Below are 18,727 nucleotides of genomic sequence, written 5' to 3'. Positions count from 1 at the left end.
TTTTCTTAAGCGTTGAACCAATATGGTAACTCCTTTTACTGTCCAAAAGAAAGAAAGAGAGAAATTCACCAGACGCACCGAATGTTTACCTTATCATAAACCAAATAATATCTATTGACGATTAAAAAAATTGTATATAAAATTTGCTGCATCAATTTTCGCTACTTGTAATGTTCTGTATTGGCTTTACATGATATTTCTCTGAAACCATCAACAGGTTTTTGATCGACTCGGCCAATTGCAGTTGGATCCAAACCGCTTCTTACCCCCTTTTCTTTCAAGCTTGCAATTTTTCTTGTGTTTCAGGTTTTTCTTAGTGCAAAATTGAGCGGAAAAACTCGGTCGATCTTGCTTCCAGTCTATATTCATATATCCAGCTCAACCATTTTGCACTTAACACTGCACTTACCAGCGAAATTTCAATATTTCCACAAGGGACTTAATCACTTAATCGCCGGAATCATGATACTCTTACATTCATAGTTTGAGAAAGAAGTTTATTTTTTGCATTAAAAAAGGCGCCCATATTTGACAGGCACTAGACAGGTTGTAAGCCTTAAAAATGTGGTATGCAATAGATTCATGACTCCGGACACCAAAAACTTGAAAACCAGTTAAGGATCACCAGCTATCGTTTGACATTTGTTCGCCTAACACACGATCACAAAGCGAGTTTTAAGACGGCCTTTATAAAAGGTGGGGGCACGACTCAACGTGATGGGGCCGAAAGACCTCGTCTACGCCGCCTGGTCTTCGGCTATTTTTGTTCGGTGAAGCAAACCCGAAATTCAAGCCACCAGTCTTCAGTTCCAACTCAGTCAATAAAGTCGCAGTGCGGAAAAATATCGCTGAATCGAGAGTTAAAAACAACAACAAATAAGTGGCATAATCCTCTCTCTGTCGCACTCAATCAGGCCTGGGCTATAGGCAGACTGTGTGTAAAATAAGTAAATCAAAAAACAAAATTCAAGACACTATAGTGCATTTAAAGTGAATGCTTGATATCGCGTCGCGTTGCCAAATATACTTTTTTTAAATTTTTTTGGTTTCTATATTAAAGTTTTGTCTAAGTGTAATTTTTTTTAGCCAACCAGACTTTAACTTTAATTAGACACATTCCAAAAGGTAAGCTCCAAACGTGTCTTAGGTCCAAAAGCTGGGCCTTCGAATGACGACGGCATGAGCCCCCACATTCCCCGCTTTGCATACCGCTTTTATCTTGGCTTCAACTGCAGATTTTTAGTATCTCCTCATTCCACACGCTTTAGCTCGTGCGGAATCTCTGTTATACCAACAGACACAATAATGCGCCACATATAATTATTAAGTCATGACAAGCGATGGCTTGAATGCAAAAAGCAACAAGTCCTGATATGGGGGAAACCTGTTCTGGAATAGCTCGCACACAAGATTAATGTTGATCCTGTTGCTCAAAGGATTCAGACAGGTTCACTTCTAAATTTGGATGCATTTACTAACTGAGTACCAAGATCGATAAGCCCCTGCTACGCTTTTTGTAAATGTCTTTCTTGGTTAAGTATTTTTTAACTCCATTTCAGTGCTTGTTTTTACCAGATTTAACAGTACAACTAAAATAAAGGTACACCATACCACTCTCATTGTCAAATTGGACCAAACTTATGTTCAACACCCCACGCTTCGGCAATCCAAAAAAAAAAAAAAAATGAAAACACACGCTATACACGAGTGCAATGACTGCGAAGCAAATGCAGATATATTTCTAAAAAATAAAAATATTTTTCGAAAGTGTATAGATATTTCGTTGCGGATTATTTTTCAGCTACAAGGCGCATGCGCAACAAAAATTTTTAGGCATGTCCGAACAGAGACATATTATTAAGATTCCCGAAGCATACGCAGATCAACCATCAAAAAACCTCAATTATAAAGTGGAATCACCAAGAAAGGAAAGTTTGATGACAACGTCCTAAATGTTCGCGACTACACTGAAAGTGTTTTTTTATTTTTTCGACTATGATGTGCCAACGAGGGTTGAAAACAGATGGTTGAGGAATAGTAGTTTGTAGTTTTAAGTCAGCAGAATGTGTTAATCTGTCTGTCTCTCTTTTATTATCGTTTCCAACCGTTCTGTGCCTTTCCATTTAATGTAAGAAATCCATGACTTTTGGGTCCTTTCCGCAGACACAGTTACATACGTGTACAGTTATATACGTGTAAGCCCTTAAGCATCAATTGATTTAGCCCCACCTGGCTTGGTGTCTGTTGCCAACAAGAAAAAAGCTTAAAAGTGCATAGGAGGCATTCCAAATGGTTGCAAATAAAAAATAAGAAATAATTAAAAAAAAAAAAAAATTTTAAAGAAGCAATTGCCTGTTGCAGTAGAAATAGCATTGAAAGTGGCACAAAGCAATTTTAATGCTGAATGGAGCGTGAAGTTGTTGAAACGCAATGCATTTTTTAATTTTTTATTTTCGATTTTTGGGCCAACAAGAGCAGACATCTAAATTTAAAATAAAGTGCTATTATACTTGACACACACGATAGCCGAATTTGCTTTTGAATCAATAATTGGTTCGCAAAGAAAAATACAAAAACAAAAATACATCAAAACAACTTCTTTCAAAACCTCGTTGAACAAAGTATCGACTTTTTTTGCAAGATATAAAAATCAAATATCTTCAAAATGAAAGACTTATACACAAAGCTATATGAACTCGAATTGTCATACTAACTAAAATTATATATACATATCATCAAGTGCTTCCTTCCTTGCATTTGAACTCATTTTATCCTAGCCAAGGGAACAATTCTGTCGAAAGCGATGGTAGATTATCGCTTATAGGTTCTCTTTTACTACTCCCACGATATGTAACCACGTATTGATGGGCCGCAATAATGATGTCATCCGATCCCAAATTCTCGGAGTGAAGTGCCATCACGCCCGTGCTTAGCTCACTTGACTGGAAGCCGATGATCTAATCTTAATGGGGAATAGGAACATCAACAATCGCCACTATTTTACATCTGAGCTTGAAAACAAGCGGAATAGAATAAAAAAGTGCTGGGTGTGAACTTCAATAGAATGGCAACGCCGTAAACTTAATCAAAAACAAAGAACTAAAAAGAAAAGTCTTGCACGGGTTTTTTCGTGATACAAATAAGTTCATTGCAGTGGGTATATTAAATCGTGGTAATCATACCCCTTACGCGAGAGCAACACGAGAAAACGTAAAAACTTGTTTAAACGAATACGATACGACAATATCCCTATATCAAATTAAAATCTGAGGCCCTGGGTTTTCTTTGGGCAAATTAGCACATGAGCTTCAGCCAAAACTCTAATAACTTCAGCAAATGACCAAATCAAATTTTAATTGGTAACTCATTAAATATTTTTTTTAAATTATAGAATAAATTACAAAAAAAAAAAAAATACAGTAAATTATGTATTACAAGTCTTAGCCAAACCTCTCTAAATACAAAAAATGTTTGACCTATTTTTCCACTTGAAGTGCAAATTAATGAGAGCAACTAGATTTGTTTGCGCGCGTCTACAGTGTTTTTTTTTTGTTTTTTTCTCGGTATTTTCTCCGATTTCTTCTCTCGCTTCATCAGTTATGGCAATCAGACAACAATTTGCTTTGCATTTGCTATTGAGCAACGAAGGAAAAAGGCCGAACCCAAAAATGGTCCAGCGGTTGAGGCAATATTGAAAATATCATTTTAAATATCATTTTAAAAAATATTTATCGTTTCGTTGAATTTTAATTTAGCTATTAGATTATTCATAATTAAATAAAAATATTCAAACGATTTATTAAATATATTAATAACATCGCCAAATTAAACACCAACTACTTGTAGATATATTGATATTGATAAACATATGTACATGAATAAATTATGCTAAAGCGCTTTTTACGGTGCTGAATATACGCCTCTATCTAACTAGCTGTGATTTACCCGAATTTTTCCTCTGACTGAATGCGAGCGCTAATCGTGATACGAACAACCAAAAAGAGAGAACACATATGCGATTAAACTAATTAATATACGCAACATTTGTTGAATTGTTTGAAATTAAATACCTTATGATATTATAAACAAAATTTGACCATTAAAACTGTAAATCATGGGAATTTTTTATCTTAAACTCGCAGGTCCCAAGCACTGCTATTTTTATGAACACAACTGTATATCATGGCTAATAAAACTACCGAATCAAAACAATAAATATAATAATTCGAGTGCAACACATATAGTCTCGTTGGCCAAGCACGATAGACTCATACAATATGTATATAGAACAATGAAAGTAATTTTACATCTTAGCTCAGATATGAAATCTTGTAAATATAATTCTAAAAATTATACAAGTAGAATTAGTTAAATCTTCTCACTAAGTTTTTCCAATTTCCTCGTATTGCTTGATTGCCATTATGGCTTTGTTTTTTTCACCGTTTGTTTGTCTTATTACCCAGCTGGTGTTTGCGGTTGCAGTACCGCTGCACATACCAGATCCCATCCTTCCTTTATTTTCCTCATCACAAGTGGAAAGTCAAGAAAACGTAGTCATAGCTTACTTCCAAATGGTTAGGCACGCCTCGCTGGACACGTTCGTTTGACGTGTTCATGGGTCCAAAAATACTTGGATAGATATGTATCTATATGCCGTTACCCCACCTGGAACATTTTCGATTTCTTTAAGAGATCGGCCGAATTTTTGGTACACGCGTTGAAAAATGTGCAATAATTAAATAATTATAAATAAAAAGAGAGGAAATAGTGCAAGATAAGCTTAAAGTTGTTATTTGAGGCTATCTGTACTAAATATAAAAATCCGCTAAAAATAAATATCCACTTCATATACAGCAAGTGCAATCTTAGGTTACCCAACTCAAGAGGGTGATTAAACTCCTCGTTTGGAAGAGAAAGTGTCCAATAGTGTATAAATATACGTTTCATACACATATTCGTTATTAAACCTTTATATACTTCTTGATGTTTAATTTCCTAATATTTAATATACCCAGACTATATAAATTCAATCTCTGGTTATTTAACTCTAAAAGGTTATTAAACTCCTCGCCTAATTGAAAAAGTGTCGGTTAGATCCAGACACAGTTTCATTATAAAACCTTTCTAGAGTTCTTAATATTTCAATACCTAATCTCATACACATATATTCTTAGAGGTTCAAAACACATTTAGTTTATTATATATTTACATTTCATTACGATATTGTGCTAAAATATTTTTAAATTCGCATAACTAGTACTTTAATTAAAAGGATTTACTTGTCGTGCCAGGATTGCATATTCAGACTTCAGGAGAAAGTGAAAGTAAAAATGCTAAAATATATTATACATATATATTAATATAGGAAAAGAGCTGTTTGGGGTCGTAGTGATAAATGTCATTGACATCACGCTCAAAACGCATATTTATATACAATTTCGTTTTTTTTTAATTCGGCTATATAGTTAAATCCTCTAAAATGTACCTATTAAATGAACTATAACGTTAAACTCCTGTGAGATTGAAATATTTTAATAAAGAGTGCCGATTGAGTAAATGTAAGAAAGATGATCTTTTATACTGATAAATTACATTTTCTGTGCTATCAGATTGTTCACTTGTAATCTCACCTTTTTTCTTCTATTCCAGCGATGTCATAATGGAGGCAATGACCATGCTGGTGTTGGGCTTCCAGTTGCTGGCGCTTTTTTCGATCGCCGGCGCGCTGCTTATTTACCTGATTTGTAAAGTGCGCGAGGATAGTGCATCTGCCAATGCGCATAGTCATCCCAATCGGGTGGTCCTGATAACCAGTGCGGATACCGCATTGGGTCTTCAATTGTGCACCCATTTGGCTAACAAAGGTTACCGGGTTTTTGCTGGAATGAAGGAGGCCCAAGATTCGCTGCCCGCAAAACTTCTATGCGGTTGGATGAAGATCCGAGAGTACAGTGAGGAACCCATTGCAGGCACAATTATTCCGATGAGATTGGATGTCACCCGAGAGGATGTGCTTCGCGAGGCCACCGTTATTATAGGCGCCAATCTAAATGCAAATGAACGCGGGATTGCGGCCGTAATTAATACTAGTGGCAGTGTTTTCCGAGGCCAGGTTGAATCGCAGAATGTCCAGCAGTGGGAGCACATGCTCAGAACCAACATCCTGGGCACCTTACGTGTGGCCAAGGCCTTTGTGTGCTTTCTCCGTCCGACACGTGGAAGACTCCTTTACTTGGGAGGAGTAAGTGGAGGTGGAAATGCTCGAAACGGAGGTGATGGACTGGTTGCCTTTAACGCCTCACGTGTTGCCGTAGACAAGTGTGCCGAAGAGCTGCGTAAGGAGCTGCATCCCTATGGGGTCAGCGTGGTCGCTTTGGATACCTGCGGCATGACGGCAGAGTCATTGTACAAGGCACCAGTGGCACAAAGTAATGTAATCCATCAGGTTTGGGAAATAAATCAATTATATATAATTTTTTGTTTGTAATTTATTTCAGCCATGTCGTTGGTCGTTGGGGCCCCTACGCAGTATACAGCGGACGTGCTCAGTCCGGACGCTCTTCATGTGATCGAGCGGGCGTTGTGGGACTATGTTCCGCAGCAGCGCTATGCGCTCCAAAGTCATAACAAATACCAATTTGCGTTGCCATGTCGCTCCTCGCTGCGACTTCAGATGCCGGTGGCTTCAACAGTCGGAGAAAACGCCAGTCAGTCGGTTTAAGATTTGTCTTCTTCCATTTCCTGTACATATGCTCCTGATCCTGATCCAATTTAGTATAACGGTCCCGATCCTGCTTCTTTTCCTAATTTAATATTTTTACAATATTTTTCGATTGATATTCTTTTTTCTTTTCTGAGGGCTTTAATAATATTTACTTTTTAATCGTTTTTGTTCACACTGCTAACGGTGTAATTGTTGAACGTTATATTTAATGTTATCATAATAAAGAAAATATATGTGCTATCTGTACAACATATGGGTTTTATAGGTTTTTTTTTTTACATTTTACGTTTATGTAGTTCTTATTCGTACTTCGAGATAAAGTCAAGGCGCAACACGGAGGCCGGGAAAATTTCACCAGCTTTCGCCAATGGTCGATCAGAAGTACGTGCAGGAAGATTAATTAAAACATCGGCACCAACAATGCTCTGCAAGCGACTACTAATCTAGGATAATCGCAAAAAAATGGTCATAATATGGGATTTATTTTAGATAAAGATGGCTTACTTGATTTCCATTAACGCTCGCGTATAACTCTCCAGACTTCGAAATCACGGAGGCCCGAACGAACTCCGGGCGGCTATCTAAGCTGAAGTCATTTAGCAACTGAAAGAAAAATATATCAAGAAATTATTCTAAATTTTAAGAGGCTTGTTCTTAATTTTACGTAGATATGAAAAATGTAATGTACATATACGAAAAAAGGAATACCCTTATTGATTCTAATATCAATGTTATAAAATCTTTTGCATTGAAAAATGTGCAAAACTATTGCCTTTTAAAAGTTTCCAAAGAAACATTTCAGCAAAACAAAGAATATCGAGAGCAGTCTATAGTTCTTACCACTTTGATTAATTGCCACGATAAAACTACTATCAATCATAGAAGTCTGTCGCCACTCACAGTTTCACAATGTGGTTAAATTGATTGGAACCCACCTTCACGTTAAGCACAGAAAGGGAGCACTTGCAACGATCCCAGCCAGCAGCAAAGCGTATCGCGGGCAGCGCGAACAGATGAAAAGTAACGAATGCTGACACTGGGTTTCCGGGTAGACCAAAGAAGTACTTATTATTCCGACTTGCAAAGGTCATGGGCTTGCTGAGGGACGGACACAAGATAAATATAGCACTATGCGTTGAGGAAGACAATATTACCCTGGCTTTATGTTTACTCGGCCGCAGTGAATCGTAAATTGAAGGTCTTCCAACACGGACTTTACGAAATCCTTATCGCCCATTGAGACACCACCGCTGCAAATGACAAAGTCCACCACCTCGAAGAGCTCCAATAGCGATTCCTTAGTCTTTTCAAAGCTATCGCTTAGCACACACGTATGCATACAGTTAAAACCAAAGTAAACCAGAAGCTCCGTCAACATGGTGGTATTTGAGTCAAAGATCTTTCCCGGAGTAAGCTGATCGCGCGGTGAACAAAGCTCACTTCCAGTGGACACTATAGCCACCTTAGGCTTGGATAGTACCAACCTATTGCCCACGGAAGCCAGCAGTGATTTGACCACCACGGGAGAAGGATCTAGAGCAGGAAAAATTCGATCATTGGTGCTTAGATCGTAGCCCACAGGCCTAAGGAAATAAAACAAATGTTTTAATTAGTTTCTCCTTAGTATTTCGCAATACATACCTAACATCTAATCCAGCTTGTGGCTCCACCATAATGTCCACAAGGCTTTCCTGGCCGTTCTTATCTAACTGCAGCAACTTGGTGTCCTCCACTTGCACTACGCAATCTGCCTCCAGGGGTAGTGGTGCCCCTGTGTTAATTTTGTAGCACTCATCCTCTGCCAGCGGCAAAGTATTAGGCTGAAACCGAATGGGAAGTGTGTTTAAAAATCGAGACAGGATTTTAAACTTCCATTAAACATTTACTCTCATTCCCACCTGCACATATAGTTTACCACTATAAATAAAATCGAAACTTACTGAATCTCCGGCGGCTATGCATCCTAAAACACGCTTACTGCCAGAAAATCCAGTGGACTTCATGGCATAGCCATCCTTAATGGAAGCCCTAAAGGGCGGAATGTTAACCGGCGCACTCATTTCCAACAGAATCTTGTCCAGATTGGCGGTCTTCTGTACCGTGTTAAAGATAATTGAAAGCACCTCTTGAACGGCCAGCATTGGAAAGGGCGAATTTCGATCGGAATATGTGCCAGTTCCCGTTTTGTGGGGACAAATGTGGCCCTTTTGGGCGGATCCTTGAACCTCCGCATGTGTTTTCCGCACCAGGGACACATCGTCACCTATAAGGTGAACAGCATGGGGCAAAAGTTCCCTAATGGTCTGGAAACACTCTTTTACGGCCTTTTCGCTACCAGGAAGGTTTAAGATGAGAGTATTTCCTGCAATGCCACAGAGTCCGCGGGAAAGAGCCGCATATTGGGTTTGTTTGATGGACTCCAGTGTAATATACATAGAGAGTTGTGGGCATTCCTTTTCTAGCAGCTGCCTCGTGGCCTCTGGGGTCACATCCCGTGGTGCAAATCCCGTTCCTCCGGTAGTCAGAATCACTCGCAACTCCTCCCGATCGATCCACTTACGTAGCTCTTGCTGTATGAGATCCTTTTCGTCCGGAACTATGTTTCCAATCACCTGGGCATTAGCAAAGGTTTCAGTGATCAGTTGTCTCAAATTAGGACCACTTGTATCCTTCGCCGGCTCCTGCCAACATGTGTCGCTAACTAGGGGTATAAAAACCATGAAAAGTAGAAGTCTATGGGGATAAAGGCTAACATACTAGTCAAAACTCCAAAGGTAATCGATTCCATTACGTTAACTACACCGTTTCCAACTCAGCCACTGAAGATACTCGATTAAATTGCAAAATTTAATACATAAATAAATTATCATGTAACCTTTTTGCTTCTTGTTATCGATAATTCAGTAACAACTCTGGAGTGGGAACACTGATTACAGTAGCAGAAACATTAACCCTACAATGGGCACGTCATGTCAAGCTTTTAGCTTTATTTTCAAAGTATATACAAAATCAATCCACAATTTAGAAACAAGATAGAACATGCTTAGTACCATCTGCCAAAAATGTATATATATTGTAAATGTGGTTTGTTTGTATGTTACTATACAGTTTATTTATTTACCATAAAAAAGTACACAAACAGAGGTATAAGCTGATCAACAGTACTCCTAGAAACCTTGGCGGGCTAAGGGTCAATTGGCTTGCTTTTCGGCCTTCGTACGGTCCTCCAAGGGATCATAACCCTTGGCCATTTTTTCCTTAAACTGGTCATAAGTACGCTTGCGGTCGAAATGCTTTACCCATTGACCAGGGCAGGATTGCTCAAATGATTTGCGAAGACTCTGGCAGGGGGTTGGTACCTTTTCCCCACTGGTAGAACTGTGCTTTGGGGCGTACTCCTCTAAACACTTCCAATACTCGTCCCGGTTGTTCCAGCACTTTGTGCGCTCCGCCTTGTCTGGAAAACTCATCTCTCAAGTTGTTTTCCAATGATTATTTGATGGTCTTGTCAATTGGGGCTATAATAGATTTCTGTTCGAAGTTCAACTTGTCAAACGCTTTGAAGTAAAAGGTCCATATCTAATTTAATGTAATAATATATCAGCCAACAAAAACCAACCTCAAATATTACAAAACAAAAATCAGCTGTTCGTTTCGATAACTAGTGTAACAACGTGTGGCAACTCTGCAGGGGCGGATGATTGGGCGCTCAAATTTTATGTTAAGCCTTTACAAAATCTGTGTGTTATTTCGTAGTATAAAGACAAAAAATTTTAAGCCCTTGATAAAATCGTAGACACCGACCCAAAAATGAAGCCGCATTAAAAAGTCAATCTTAACTGCACACGATAATATTTGTTTATTGTTCGCACCTTTTCTGCCGTGCTCTTTATGGCGAATTTAATCAATTCAATATTTTATGGTTAAACAATAACGTAGCTGCAATCGAAAAATGACTTCTAGCATGCCTATTCTTCCAATTATGAGTAAAACTTACAAGTTTGATTGCAAAAGAAAAACAAAACTTAAGAACACAAATGCATTAAGATGGCATTAAACTGTCAGCCGTAACAGTTAATACCGCCAAGGGACACTGCACTGTATAAATATATTTGTCGTTTTAAACAGATAAAGTTAATTACACATGCAAGCCCCATGTTAACGTTTACAGTCTTGGGTCTAGAGTTCTGTCCCAAATTAAATTGTGAAAGCGGATAGATAGTTTCGATATACAACTATATTGCTTTATAGAAAAATTAGGGTTTTCCTAAGGGGCAACCGGGTAAGAAATAATTTTCTTTTAGGCACTTGTGGCTTGGCTTGCTTAGCAAACTGAAAAATTGTTATACTTGATAAAGATTCCAGATTTAATTGGATTGGTAGAGTGGTAATCAAATTGGGGGTATGTGTCAGTACTTCACCCTGCACAAAACATGTACATATATGTGTTATCCATTATATGACAATGTTTTTTTGCTAAATAATTCCTCCTATACTTTTGGTTTCTAGTAACATTTAGATGCCCATTACAGGTCAATTTAAATGGTCTAATTTTCATGGTTAACGGTAAAATCAAACAAATTACTTTTTACGTATCACGTATTTACGTATTCTGGAGCATGCTCATACAAATTTAAAAAAAAAAGCAGACTACTTCTATTAAAAAAAATTTTTTTCTCTTTTCTTTTTAAATACTTTTTCTCCCTCATTCTTATGACTAGATGGTCTTTTCCGCCATTACAATTCTATTTTATGCCTGGTAATGTCCAAGCCTAATTTAAAGTTTGAAATTTTTACGCTCCAGAAACAAGCACACCCACAATGTCGGGAAACAATTTTGATATGCCCTTCTTATTTAGTTTGTTTCGCGCAGGAAGTATAAACTAATTTGGTTTTACAGTTACTAATAATAAAAACATTATTAATAAGGCGTACAAAAATTAATACAATTCAAACAAAATTAAAAAAAAAAAACAAACACTATTTGTATATGTAAAAATAGATAAAAAGTTGTTAACCACGAAACATTTGGCAGTCAAAGAAGAAAGGCCCGGACGGGCTTCGATAACGATTCATTGTTTATATCGTTATCGAATATGGGGCTGCTGCGATTTCAGATGTCTGGCTTATCTGGTTGCTGATGGTTTAGGTGGGGATTTATTTGTCGGATGAGACTGTAAAATCTGCAATCATTTCAAGTTTAGGAGGTTTTAGCCTACGCCTGTCCAATTTTCTCCGTATTTGTAGATGACAGCGTTCCAGTTTCATTTTCCGGTGCTGTTGTTGCATCCGTGGGCGAGGCATTTGTGCTTGAGGATTGGGAGGCGTACTTGCAGGTTGCTGACAGGCATCGACATCCCACACAGGAGCGATGTTCCACGCGCCAGAATTTTTCTCCGTAGTCAAAGCTAAAGAAACAACAAAGAGTAAATAAAGTCAACAACAATTTCGAACCCTTAATTCTGATCAATAATGTTTTAAAGGACCGAAAACGAGTCCTTTCGACTTTACCTACTATTCAACGAATAATTATTATATTTTAGTAGAAATATTACAATAAAAAAGGAAGCAATGGCTTAAAATTTTGGTCTTTAAAAATTTATTGTAAAATAATTCTCGTTTGACTATCTATCTCTTTGCTTTAAAATCGTTGGATCGACTTACCATATTTCCTCTCCGGCATCGATGTCACGGCAGGAAAAAAAGGCGATCTTAGGGAATCTGTAGTCCTGATGCTCGTAGAAAACACGAACGGGCAAAACATTCGGTTCACACGAGTGGTTAAAAAACCGGGTTACATTTCCATAATAGTTAGCATCGATGCAGTGCCCGTTGTCTAGGTCAAAGTAGTAGCTGTCATCGGTGCGTCGATCTGCCTCCATCGCGGTCAAAATTTCACCCGTATAACTGGCCACAAAAGTGCCTTTGGGCACATTGGCCAGCGCCCGTACTCCCCAGCCCTTCGCCTGATCCTCGCACTCGACAATTTGTAGTGGTGTCCGTGTACCATTCTGGACCACGCGGTTTTTGCAGGAGAGCTATTTAAGGAATAGAACCAGTTTAAGAGTTTAGTAAAAAATGGATTATTTCCGATAACCAAGTCTCTAACCTGATTGCAACCGCAGACGTCGTTGCATTCGAAGATTACCGCAGGATCCTCGTAGTTAAAGTCGGCGGTTAGACGACTTTCTGCCGTGTACCAATTCTGCGAGGAGGCCCCATTGCACTGACACCGATCGCTACTGCAACTATCCAGGCAGGAGCATATGCGCATTTGAGAAACGCGTCGGTCAATCTGCACTGAGTTTTGCTGGATGATGCATTGTGTTACGTAGCGAAAATCCGGCCACATAAGCGAGTCGGCCTCATCCTCATTTTCAGACATTGCCAGTTCGTTGCGAACCACCTGGATTGGTCGTGCCTCCCTGCCATTCGACGCATCTGCACATACCACAAAGGTACGGAGGCCCAAAGGCCTGAAACTACGCATTTGCATATTAAAACCTACAGTGCGACCGCACTCAGACTCCTCATTCGGAATGCAATCAAAGGGCAGCTGTTCCGCCTTGTTCTTAATCATTAGATCGGCTCCATTAGCTATTAACGCAATGCACATGCGTGTGACAGAATGACGGCAAGCAATGTGCCTAAAAATTATATATATGTTATCACTACATCACTCCATTGATTGGTAAATAAACTCACAAAGGCGTGTCGCCCTCCACATTCTGTACATTGCAGTCCGCCCTTGACTGCAGCAGTACTGTAATCGTGTCCAGACCATCATTGTGCAGCGTAGACCAGTGCAGCACGGTATTGTTGTCATTGTCGCATATGTTTGGATCAGCATCCTGGTTAAGCAGGAAGCTAATGAAGGGAAAAATATTAATCATCTTTAAGAGAACCCCTTGGGGCAGAGAAGCCAACCTAACTATATCCGTGTGCCCCAGCTCTGCTGCCCAGACCATGGCCGTCCAACCGCCTTCATCCTGGGCATCAATGAAACTTAAAAAACTGGTAATATTTCGAGAAGTTCGATAGCTGTCTACAATCAACTGTGTGGCTTCCAAGTTGCCTAACTGGGCAGCAATATGCAGACTGGTCTTACCATCGGGACCCTTTTGAAAGTACAGTTTATAATGATTATAGATCATTTGGAGTGAAGAGGCATAAAAACCTTAATGGCCACATCCGCACCACATTGAAGAAATAGATTCAGCATGTCGCACTTCTCGTTCATCACGGCACACATTAAAGCAGTCCGCAGTTCATAATCCACAATGTTAACGAAATCCGGTGAGCTTGCTCCTTTGCAGAGCAGCAGATATGCCATCTGAAGTGTGCCCGAGTGGGCCACCAAATGCAGGCAGGTGCCATTTAGGTACTCCCGTATAGGAGTCAGCACGTTGAAGTCGGCAGCTGTTCCAAAAGCATTAAGCCTTTATAACGTAAATGCCGAGTGCAAACAAACTTACCCAGAATCTCCGCTACACGCTCCAAGTCATCGTTTTGGACTGCATAGTACATATCCCGCGGCGTAAACTCTGTGGTCACGCGACCACTAGCAGAAACCACATGGCCCCGCAGCACTACATTCATTACGGACTCGGGTATAAGTTGAGCAAAGTTGATCGAATTAAGAGCATGTCCGGAGCTAGAATTGGAGGTGCCCGCCCTGCCTCTCTGGGCTCCATTTGTTTTTGAAGCAGGACTTAATGCCGCACTTAAGGTTACGGCGGTTGATGGTCCCCCATTGTTTCTGGCCGTGGCTCCTGGAGTATTTGCTTTCTCAACTGTTCCAAATTGGGTTAGATGCGAAGAGGTTGTCAACCTAGCGGGTTTTCTGCATGGTTAGTGAAGAATATATTAATACATTTTGAAAATAGATTTGAATTAAATCTAAAACACGCTCAATCTGCAACACTATTTACTCACATCTTGTATTTTTGGGTGCGCAGAAAGACAGGCAGGGACTGACACTTCATGGTCACCGTGGAGGTCCGTTCTGGTGTATCTAATCCGCAGTGGGGGCACTTGAGCACCAACACAGGGCTGCTGAATTTGACGCCCTGATCTTCCTCATCGACGAGTTCCTTCTCGTACGAAGTGTTTAGAATAAATCGCTGGGCACAATCGGGATGAAAGAAGTGCTGCTGCTTGCATAGCACAAATTTTCCCTGAAATATAATTAAAGTATTTGATTGCGGTTCATAATAATAATTCTGTTTTTACCTGTGTACAAAATATGCCACATCCTGCGCAGCAGTTGTGGGATTGTAGGCGCTTTTTGTGCTCGTCGCATAGGATCATATAGCTCACGCGTTGGCTGGGTCTGAGTAGATTGTGAACCTCCGAGGACAGCTCGTTGCAGCAGCCAATTTTTTGTTCGTCGATGTGATCGATGGCACAGCAGTATGATGAGTCCGGGGCATTCCTGGCATAGTACTGGGAAGGCTTCTGACATAGACAAATAAACTTTGCCACTCTGGAGGTGCTGGGCCTCATATCTAAGTCTCTTATCGGGGTAACATCAGCTTGAATAGAAGTGTTCAACGAGTGAAGCTGCTTCGCATCCAGTGCAGAAATTGAAACACTTGCTCGGGCTGCTTCAGTAACTTCACCGGTGGCTCTTGCATATATCCTTCTCTTGAGTTTGGCTGCTTGCACGACTGGATTCCGAAGTGATTTTAAAGTGGCTGTTGTGGGAAGCTCCTTGGTAACACTATTCCTCACTCTCAAAGTAACACTTGGTTTTCCCACTTGCACTCTTGTAGTAGGTAAGAATTCATTGTCCGTATTGGAACTGTCGTTATCCGAAGGCTCATCTCTGTGATTTTTTTGCAGTCCCAAATGCTTTAGGTGCTTTTCCTTTTGTTTGGCCAGTTTTCGTTGCTGTTTTTTGTTCAATTTCCTTTCTTCTGGTGATCGATTCGCATTAATTCGCGATGCCTTGATGTCGCTTAGAAATTGTTCGACATCCGGACACGGACGTAACTTACTTTTGGCTAGCATTGCTGCGCCATAGTTCTCAATGTCCCGCTGGGACTTTGAAAACAGTCTTTTCTTTATGGCACTTGTGCCTGCAGGATGTCCTGGACCACCTTCGAAGTTGCTCCCGTCGGACTTGTCGCTCTTTTGCCTTGAGGTCGAGGAATTCGACCCATTACCGCCTGTTGTTGGCGTTTCAAAATCCCCATCTACTGCTGCAGCACTCTCCCAGTGGGTCATACGTTCAATGTGCTTCGTTTCGAACTCACAGCGCAGTTCGTCATTTTCTAATATCTTTGGCGTTGGTTTTATTCGTCTTTTTGAACGCTTGGGCAGCTGAAGTTCGGATCCACCAGAGGAATTCGTTTTCTTGTTGCCATTAGCAAACGGTAGCACGCAGGATGTTTCAGATTCTAACTTCACACCGGGCGTTTTTGCCTTCCGCCCTCGCTTTTTGGGTGGGGTCTTCTCATCTAAGACAGCTAGTGGCACGACCTCAGAAGTTACCTCCGCCAAGGAAAGCTCTGCAGAAGGCTGAGAGGGAAGTGCCTCTGTCTTTACCTCCTCCCAAGGGCTTCCATCGGCATGTAATCGATTGCCCAAACGGACACTACGTCGCATTCTCTTGACATCTCCCAAGGGAGCTTCACCCAATTCCTCCTGCTCTGTTTTTACCACAACAAAGTCGCTTAGTTGCTGCTGATCTATCGGTTCATCCGGGAGTTTCCTTTTGCGTCCTGGTTTCTTCTCCCCTAATGAATCCTCGCAGGGTAAAATAACCTCACTGGTTTCCACCTCGGCATCGGGTCTTATTTTCCTGGCTCGACCCCTTCCTCGCTTCGGAGCAGGAGCCGAGTTTTCCTCGGGCGATAATGTAGTCGATGACGGTTTGTCAAGTTCACTCTTCAACTGCAGTCTGACAATAGCAGTATTATCGTCCAGTGTGAACCTCTCCAGATGGCTACTACAATCCGTATACTGCTCCGACTTTCCGAATTTTTTATTCTCCACCTGAACATGTTCATCAGTAACTGAAGTGGGCGTGTCTGGGGGTCTGGGTGCTCTTCGAGACCGTCGCGTTCCACCGGGAGAAACTTGTACCTGCAAAATACAGACTCATTGAATGTGCCGACTAAAGAAGTACTCAGAATTTTATTATGTATTATATAATATAGAGACATACTGACTAGAAGTACCAGTCCTCAAAGAAAGCTTTAAATGCCTTCATCGGTTGCCTAGACAACTGTTTCTAGCAAACATAAAAGGTCTGTTGACCAAAAGGATGAATGAATGGATGGTTTAACCTTCTTACAATTGGATGCAATTACTTCAAGCCTTACTTGCATCCAAATTCTGAAATTACGACAAACTAGCCATGGGGTATGTACATAATCGAGAATGGAAATATTCATAAGAATATCTAAATACATAATTTTTTTTTTTAATTTTTTTCTACTTCTTTTCTCTTGCTCAATACTACTACAATTTTAACAAAAAGTTAACTTCTCCAACATAATAATTATTTAATTTGTATGACATATCAACATATCATTGGGCTAAAGAAGTACAATGTCATACATTATAATATTTATGTACATAAATATGTATGTATACATCAATCATATGTACGTATGTATTTGATTTGAACTACACGTGAAACACTAGAAAGAAAAGAAGTCAACAGTCTAGGGCTAACTTCTAAATTAATTAACAAATAATTAACTTCTCAAACATAATAAGTCTTTAATTTGTAAGACCTTTCAACAAGTAGGAATTATAAAAGAATCCCTAACCTTTTTTATGATTGGGCTGAACAAAAACAATGCCATACACTTCAATATTTATGTACAAAAATATGTGTACATTATGTACTTGATTTGAACTACACGTGAAACACTAGAAAGAAAAGAACTAGGCAGTCAACGGCTAACTTCTAAATGAATTCAAATATAAAATAAACAGCAAGAATTTCGAAGCTGATACAAACAAACACACACACATATACTTACATTTTTATCAGCTAATGTCGCTGCCCCTGCCGACGTCGCTGCTCGCATTTGGTTGGTTGCGTCAGCAGCGAGTTTAACGCTAGCAGAACTAACAACAAGTGGAGATGCTACTGCTGCCTCAATTCTTGTTTTTGTCCCTGGTTCTGCATTTGCATCCGATTTTTGTGTTGCCGCTAGTGTGTCTTCTTCTTTCTCAGCAGCTTTCTTATTTTGCTGCTCAGTTTTAAAGCTTTCGTTTTGCCATCTATCTGTCGACGTCGTTGCAATTTCCGTTGCGTGTTTCTCTGCACGCTCGTTGCTTTCCATCTTTACTGTTATGGATGTTGCTTTGCCATTCTGCTTTTCTTCCTTTTCGGAGTATTGTTTTGCGACATCTGGATCGTACTCCATTTCCTTCCTACCTTCTTCCTCTTTTTCTCTTTTTGTATGTTGTTCGACTTTTTCTGCATTCTGCGCTTCTTCTTCTTCCAGCTTGACAGCGGCCGCATCGACAACATCTGCCAAAAGTGCTTTGATGTCTTCGATTTCTTCTTGATTCCTTGCCTCCTTGCGCTCCTCCTCCTTGTCCTTGTGTTTCTTTTCTTTACTAGCGAACTGGTTATTGGCCAAATTACGCCACTTGAGGGTTTTGTCTTCCGCCAAGTTCATATTAAGCAAAGTACCACCCTCCGCTGTTGAAGTAGCACAGTCGCTATTGAATGTACTAGACATGCTGTTCATCAGCTCAACAAAGTCCGTCATCTTGCCTTAATTGTCACTATTTGCTTACTTGGCGTATTAGTTTCTTCGATTTTCGATTTCAGAGTCAATATTCCATCGTAAGGCAAATAAAAACAAAATTTCGGTTTCAGAACCCTATTTTTCCCGATAAGATTCGTGCATCGGTCGTGCAAGCAGCAGCCTTTGTTGTTGCTTTGCTGTTCTGAATTTACAACTATTTTGACACCGATTTCTTGTAGTATAAATGAGCAAACATAAGAAAAAAAAATTCAATCTTTAAAACTTA

At 39.9% G+C, this 18,727-nt stretch overlaps 4 protein-coding genes across 7 annotated transcripts; 1 reads left to right on the top strand and 3 right to left on the bottom strand.

The window, feature by feature from the left end:
• Positions 1-807: 807 nt before the first annotated feature.
• Positions 808-6,975, top strand: LOC6615841 (estradiol 17-beta-dehydrogenase 2). Of its 3 annotated transcripts, XM_032724353.1 has the most exons (3): positions 808-1,125; positions 5,650-6,428; positions 6,498-6,975. In XM_032724353.1, exons 2-3 carry the CDS (start codon positions 5,660-5,662, stop codon positions 6,719-6,721), a joined length of 993 nt encoding a protein of 330 aa, XP_032580244.1. In that variant the 5' UTR covers positions 808-1,125; positions 5,650-5,659; the 3' UTR covers positions 6,722-6,975. The 3 variants fall into 3 exon arrangements, with proteins under 3 accessions (XP_032580244.1, XP_002040212.1, XP_032580245.1); XM_002040176.2 differs by lacking the exon at positions 808-1,125 and having other exon boundaries at positions 5,376-6,428; XM_032724354.1 differs by lacking the exon at positions 808-1,125 and having other exon boundaries at positions 5,650-6,433; positions 6,498-6,669.
• Positions 6,960-9,627, bottom strand: LOC6615840 (molybdenum cofactor synthesis protein cinnamon). Its single transcript, XM_002040175.2, has 7 exons — positions 9,482-9,627; positions 8,665-9,425; positions 8,366-8,544; positions 7,879-8,307; positions 7,660-7,822; positions 7,229-7,327; positions 6,960-7,167 (listed from the first exon to the last, which is right to left on the bottom strand). Exons 1-7 carry the CDS (start codon positions 9,510-9,512, stop codon positions 7,024-7,026), a joined length of 1,806 nt encoding a protein of 601 aa, XP_002040211.1. The 5' UTR covers positions 9,513-9,627; the 3' UTR covers positions 6,960-7,023.
• A 177-nt stretch (positions 9,628-9,804) lies between these two features.
• LOC6615839 (cytochrome c oxidase assembly factor 6 homolog) lies at positions 9,805-10,337 on the bottom strand. The gene has a single exon (XM_002040174.2). The coding sequence runs from the start codon at positions 10,192-10,194 to the stop codon at positions 9,916-9,918; it is 279 nt and encodes a 92-aa protein (XP_002040210.1). The 5' UTR covers positions 10,195-10,337; the 3' UTR covers positions 9,805-9,915.
• Positions 10,338-10,562: 225 nt separating this feature from the next.
• LOC6615843 (histone-lysine N-methyltransferase EHMT2) lies at positions 10,563-18,462 on the bottom strand. Of its 2 annotated transcripts, XM_002040173.2 has the most exons (10): positions 17,722-18,462; positions 14,957-16,813; positions 14,660-14,901; positions 14,200-14,567; positions 13,902-14,143; positions 13,652-13,842; positions 13,430-13,591; positions 12,834-13,371; positions 12,389-12,762; positions 11,940-12,132 (listed from the first exon to the last, which is right to left on the bottom strand). In XM_002040173.2, the coding sequence occupies exons 1-10, from the start codon at positions 18,460-18,462 to the stop codon at positions 11,940-11,942; spliced, it is 4,908 nt and encodes a 1,635-aa protein (XP_002040209.2). The 2 variants fall into 2 exon arrangements, with proteins under 2 accessions (XP_032580233.1, XP_002040209.2); XM_032724342.1 differs by having other exon boundaries at positions 10,563-12,132; positions 13,430-13,842.
• Positions 18,463-18,727: the final 265 nt, after the last annotated feature.

Source organism: Drosophila sechellia, chromosome X (assembly GCF_004382195.2).
Source record: "Drosophila sechellia strain sech25 chromosome X, ASM438219v1, whole genome shotgun sequence".
Taxonomy (NCBI): Eukaryota; Metazoa; Arthropoda; class Insecta; order Diptera; family Drosophilidae; genus Drosophila; species Drosophila sechellia.
Note: the sequence above shows the minus strand (reverse complement) of the source record. Positions and strands in the feature narration are given on the sequence as shown.

Excerpts from the sequence above, each read along its gene's own strand:
- LOC6615841 (XM_032724353.1), top strand. The coding sequence starts at position 5,660 with ATGGAGGCAATGACCATGCTGGTGTTGGGCTTCCAGTTGCTGGCGCTT. Across the intron at positions 6,429-6,497 it reads CAAGGCACCAGTGGCACAAA|CCATGTCGTTGGTCGTTGGG; the intron begins GTAATGTAATCC and ends AATTTATTTCAG.
- LOC6615839 (XM_002040174.2), bottom strand. The coding sequence starts at position 10,194 with ATGAGTTTTCCAGACAAGGCGGAGCGCACAAAGTGCTGGAACAACCGG.
- LOC6615843 (XM_032724342.1), bottom strand. The coding sequence starts at position 18,462 with ATGACGGACTTTGTTGAGCTGATGAACAGCATGTCTAGTACATTCAAT. Across the intron at positions 13,843-13,901 it reads GTGCGGATGTGGCCATTAAG|GGTCCCGATGGTAAGACCAG; the intron begins GTTTTTATGCCT and ends TACTTTCAAAAG. Across the intron at positions 12,133-12,388 it reads GATGCCGGAGAGGAAATATG|CTTTGACTACGGAGAAAAAT; the intron begins GTAAGTCGATCC and ends TTGTTTCTTTAG.
- LOC6615840 (XM_002040175.2), bottom strand. The coding sequence starts at position 9,512 with ATGGAATCGATTACCTTTGGAGTTTTGACTA. Across the intron at positions 8,308-8,365 it reads CAAGCTGGATTAGATGTTAG|GCCTGTGGGCTACGATCTAA; the intron begins GTATGTATTGCG and ends TTATTTCCTTAG. Across the intron at positions 7,328-7,659 it reads TTTCTGTGCTTAACGTGAAG|TTGCTAAATGACTTCAGCTT; the intron begins GTGGGTTCCAAT and ends TTTTTCTTTCAG.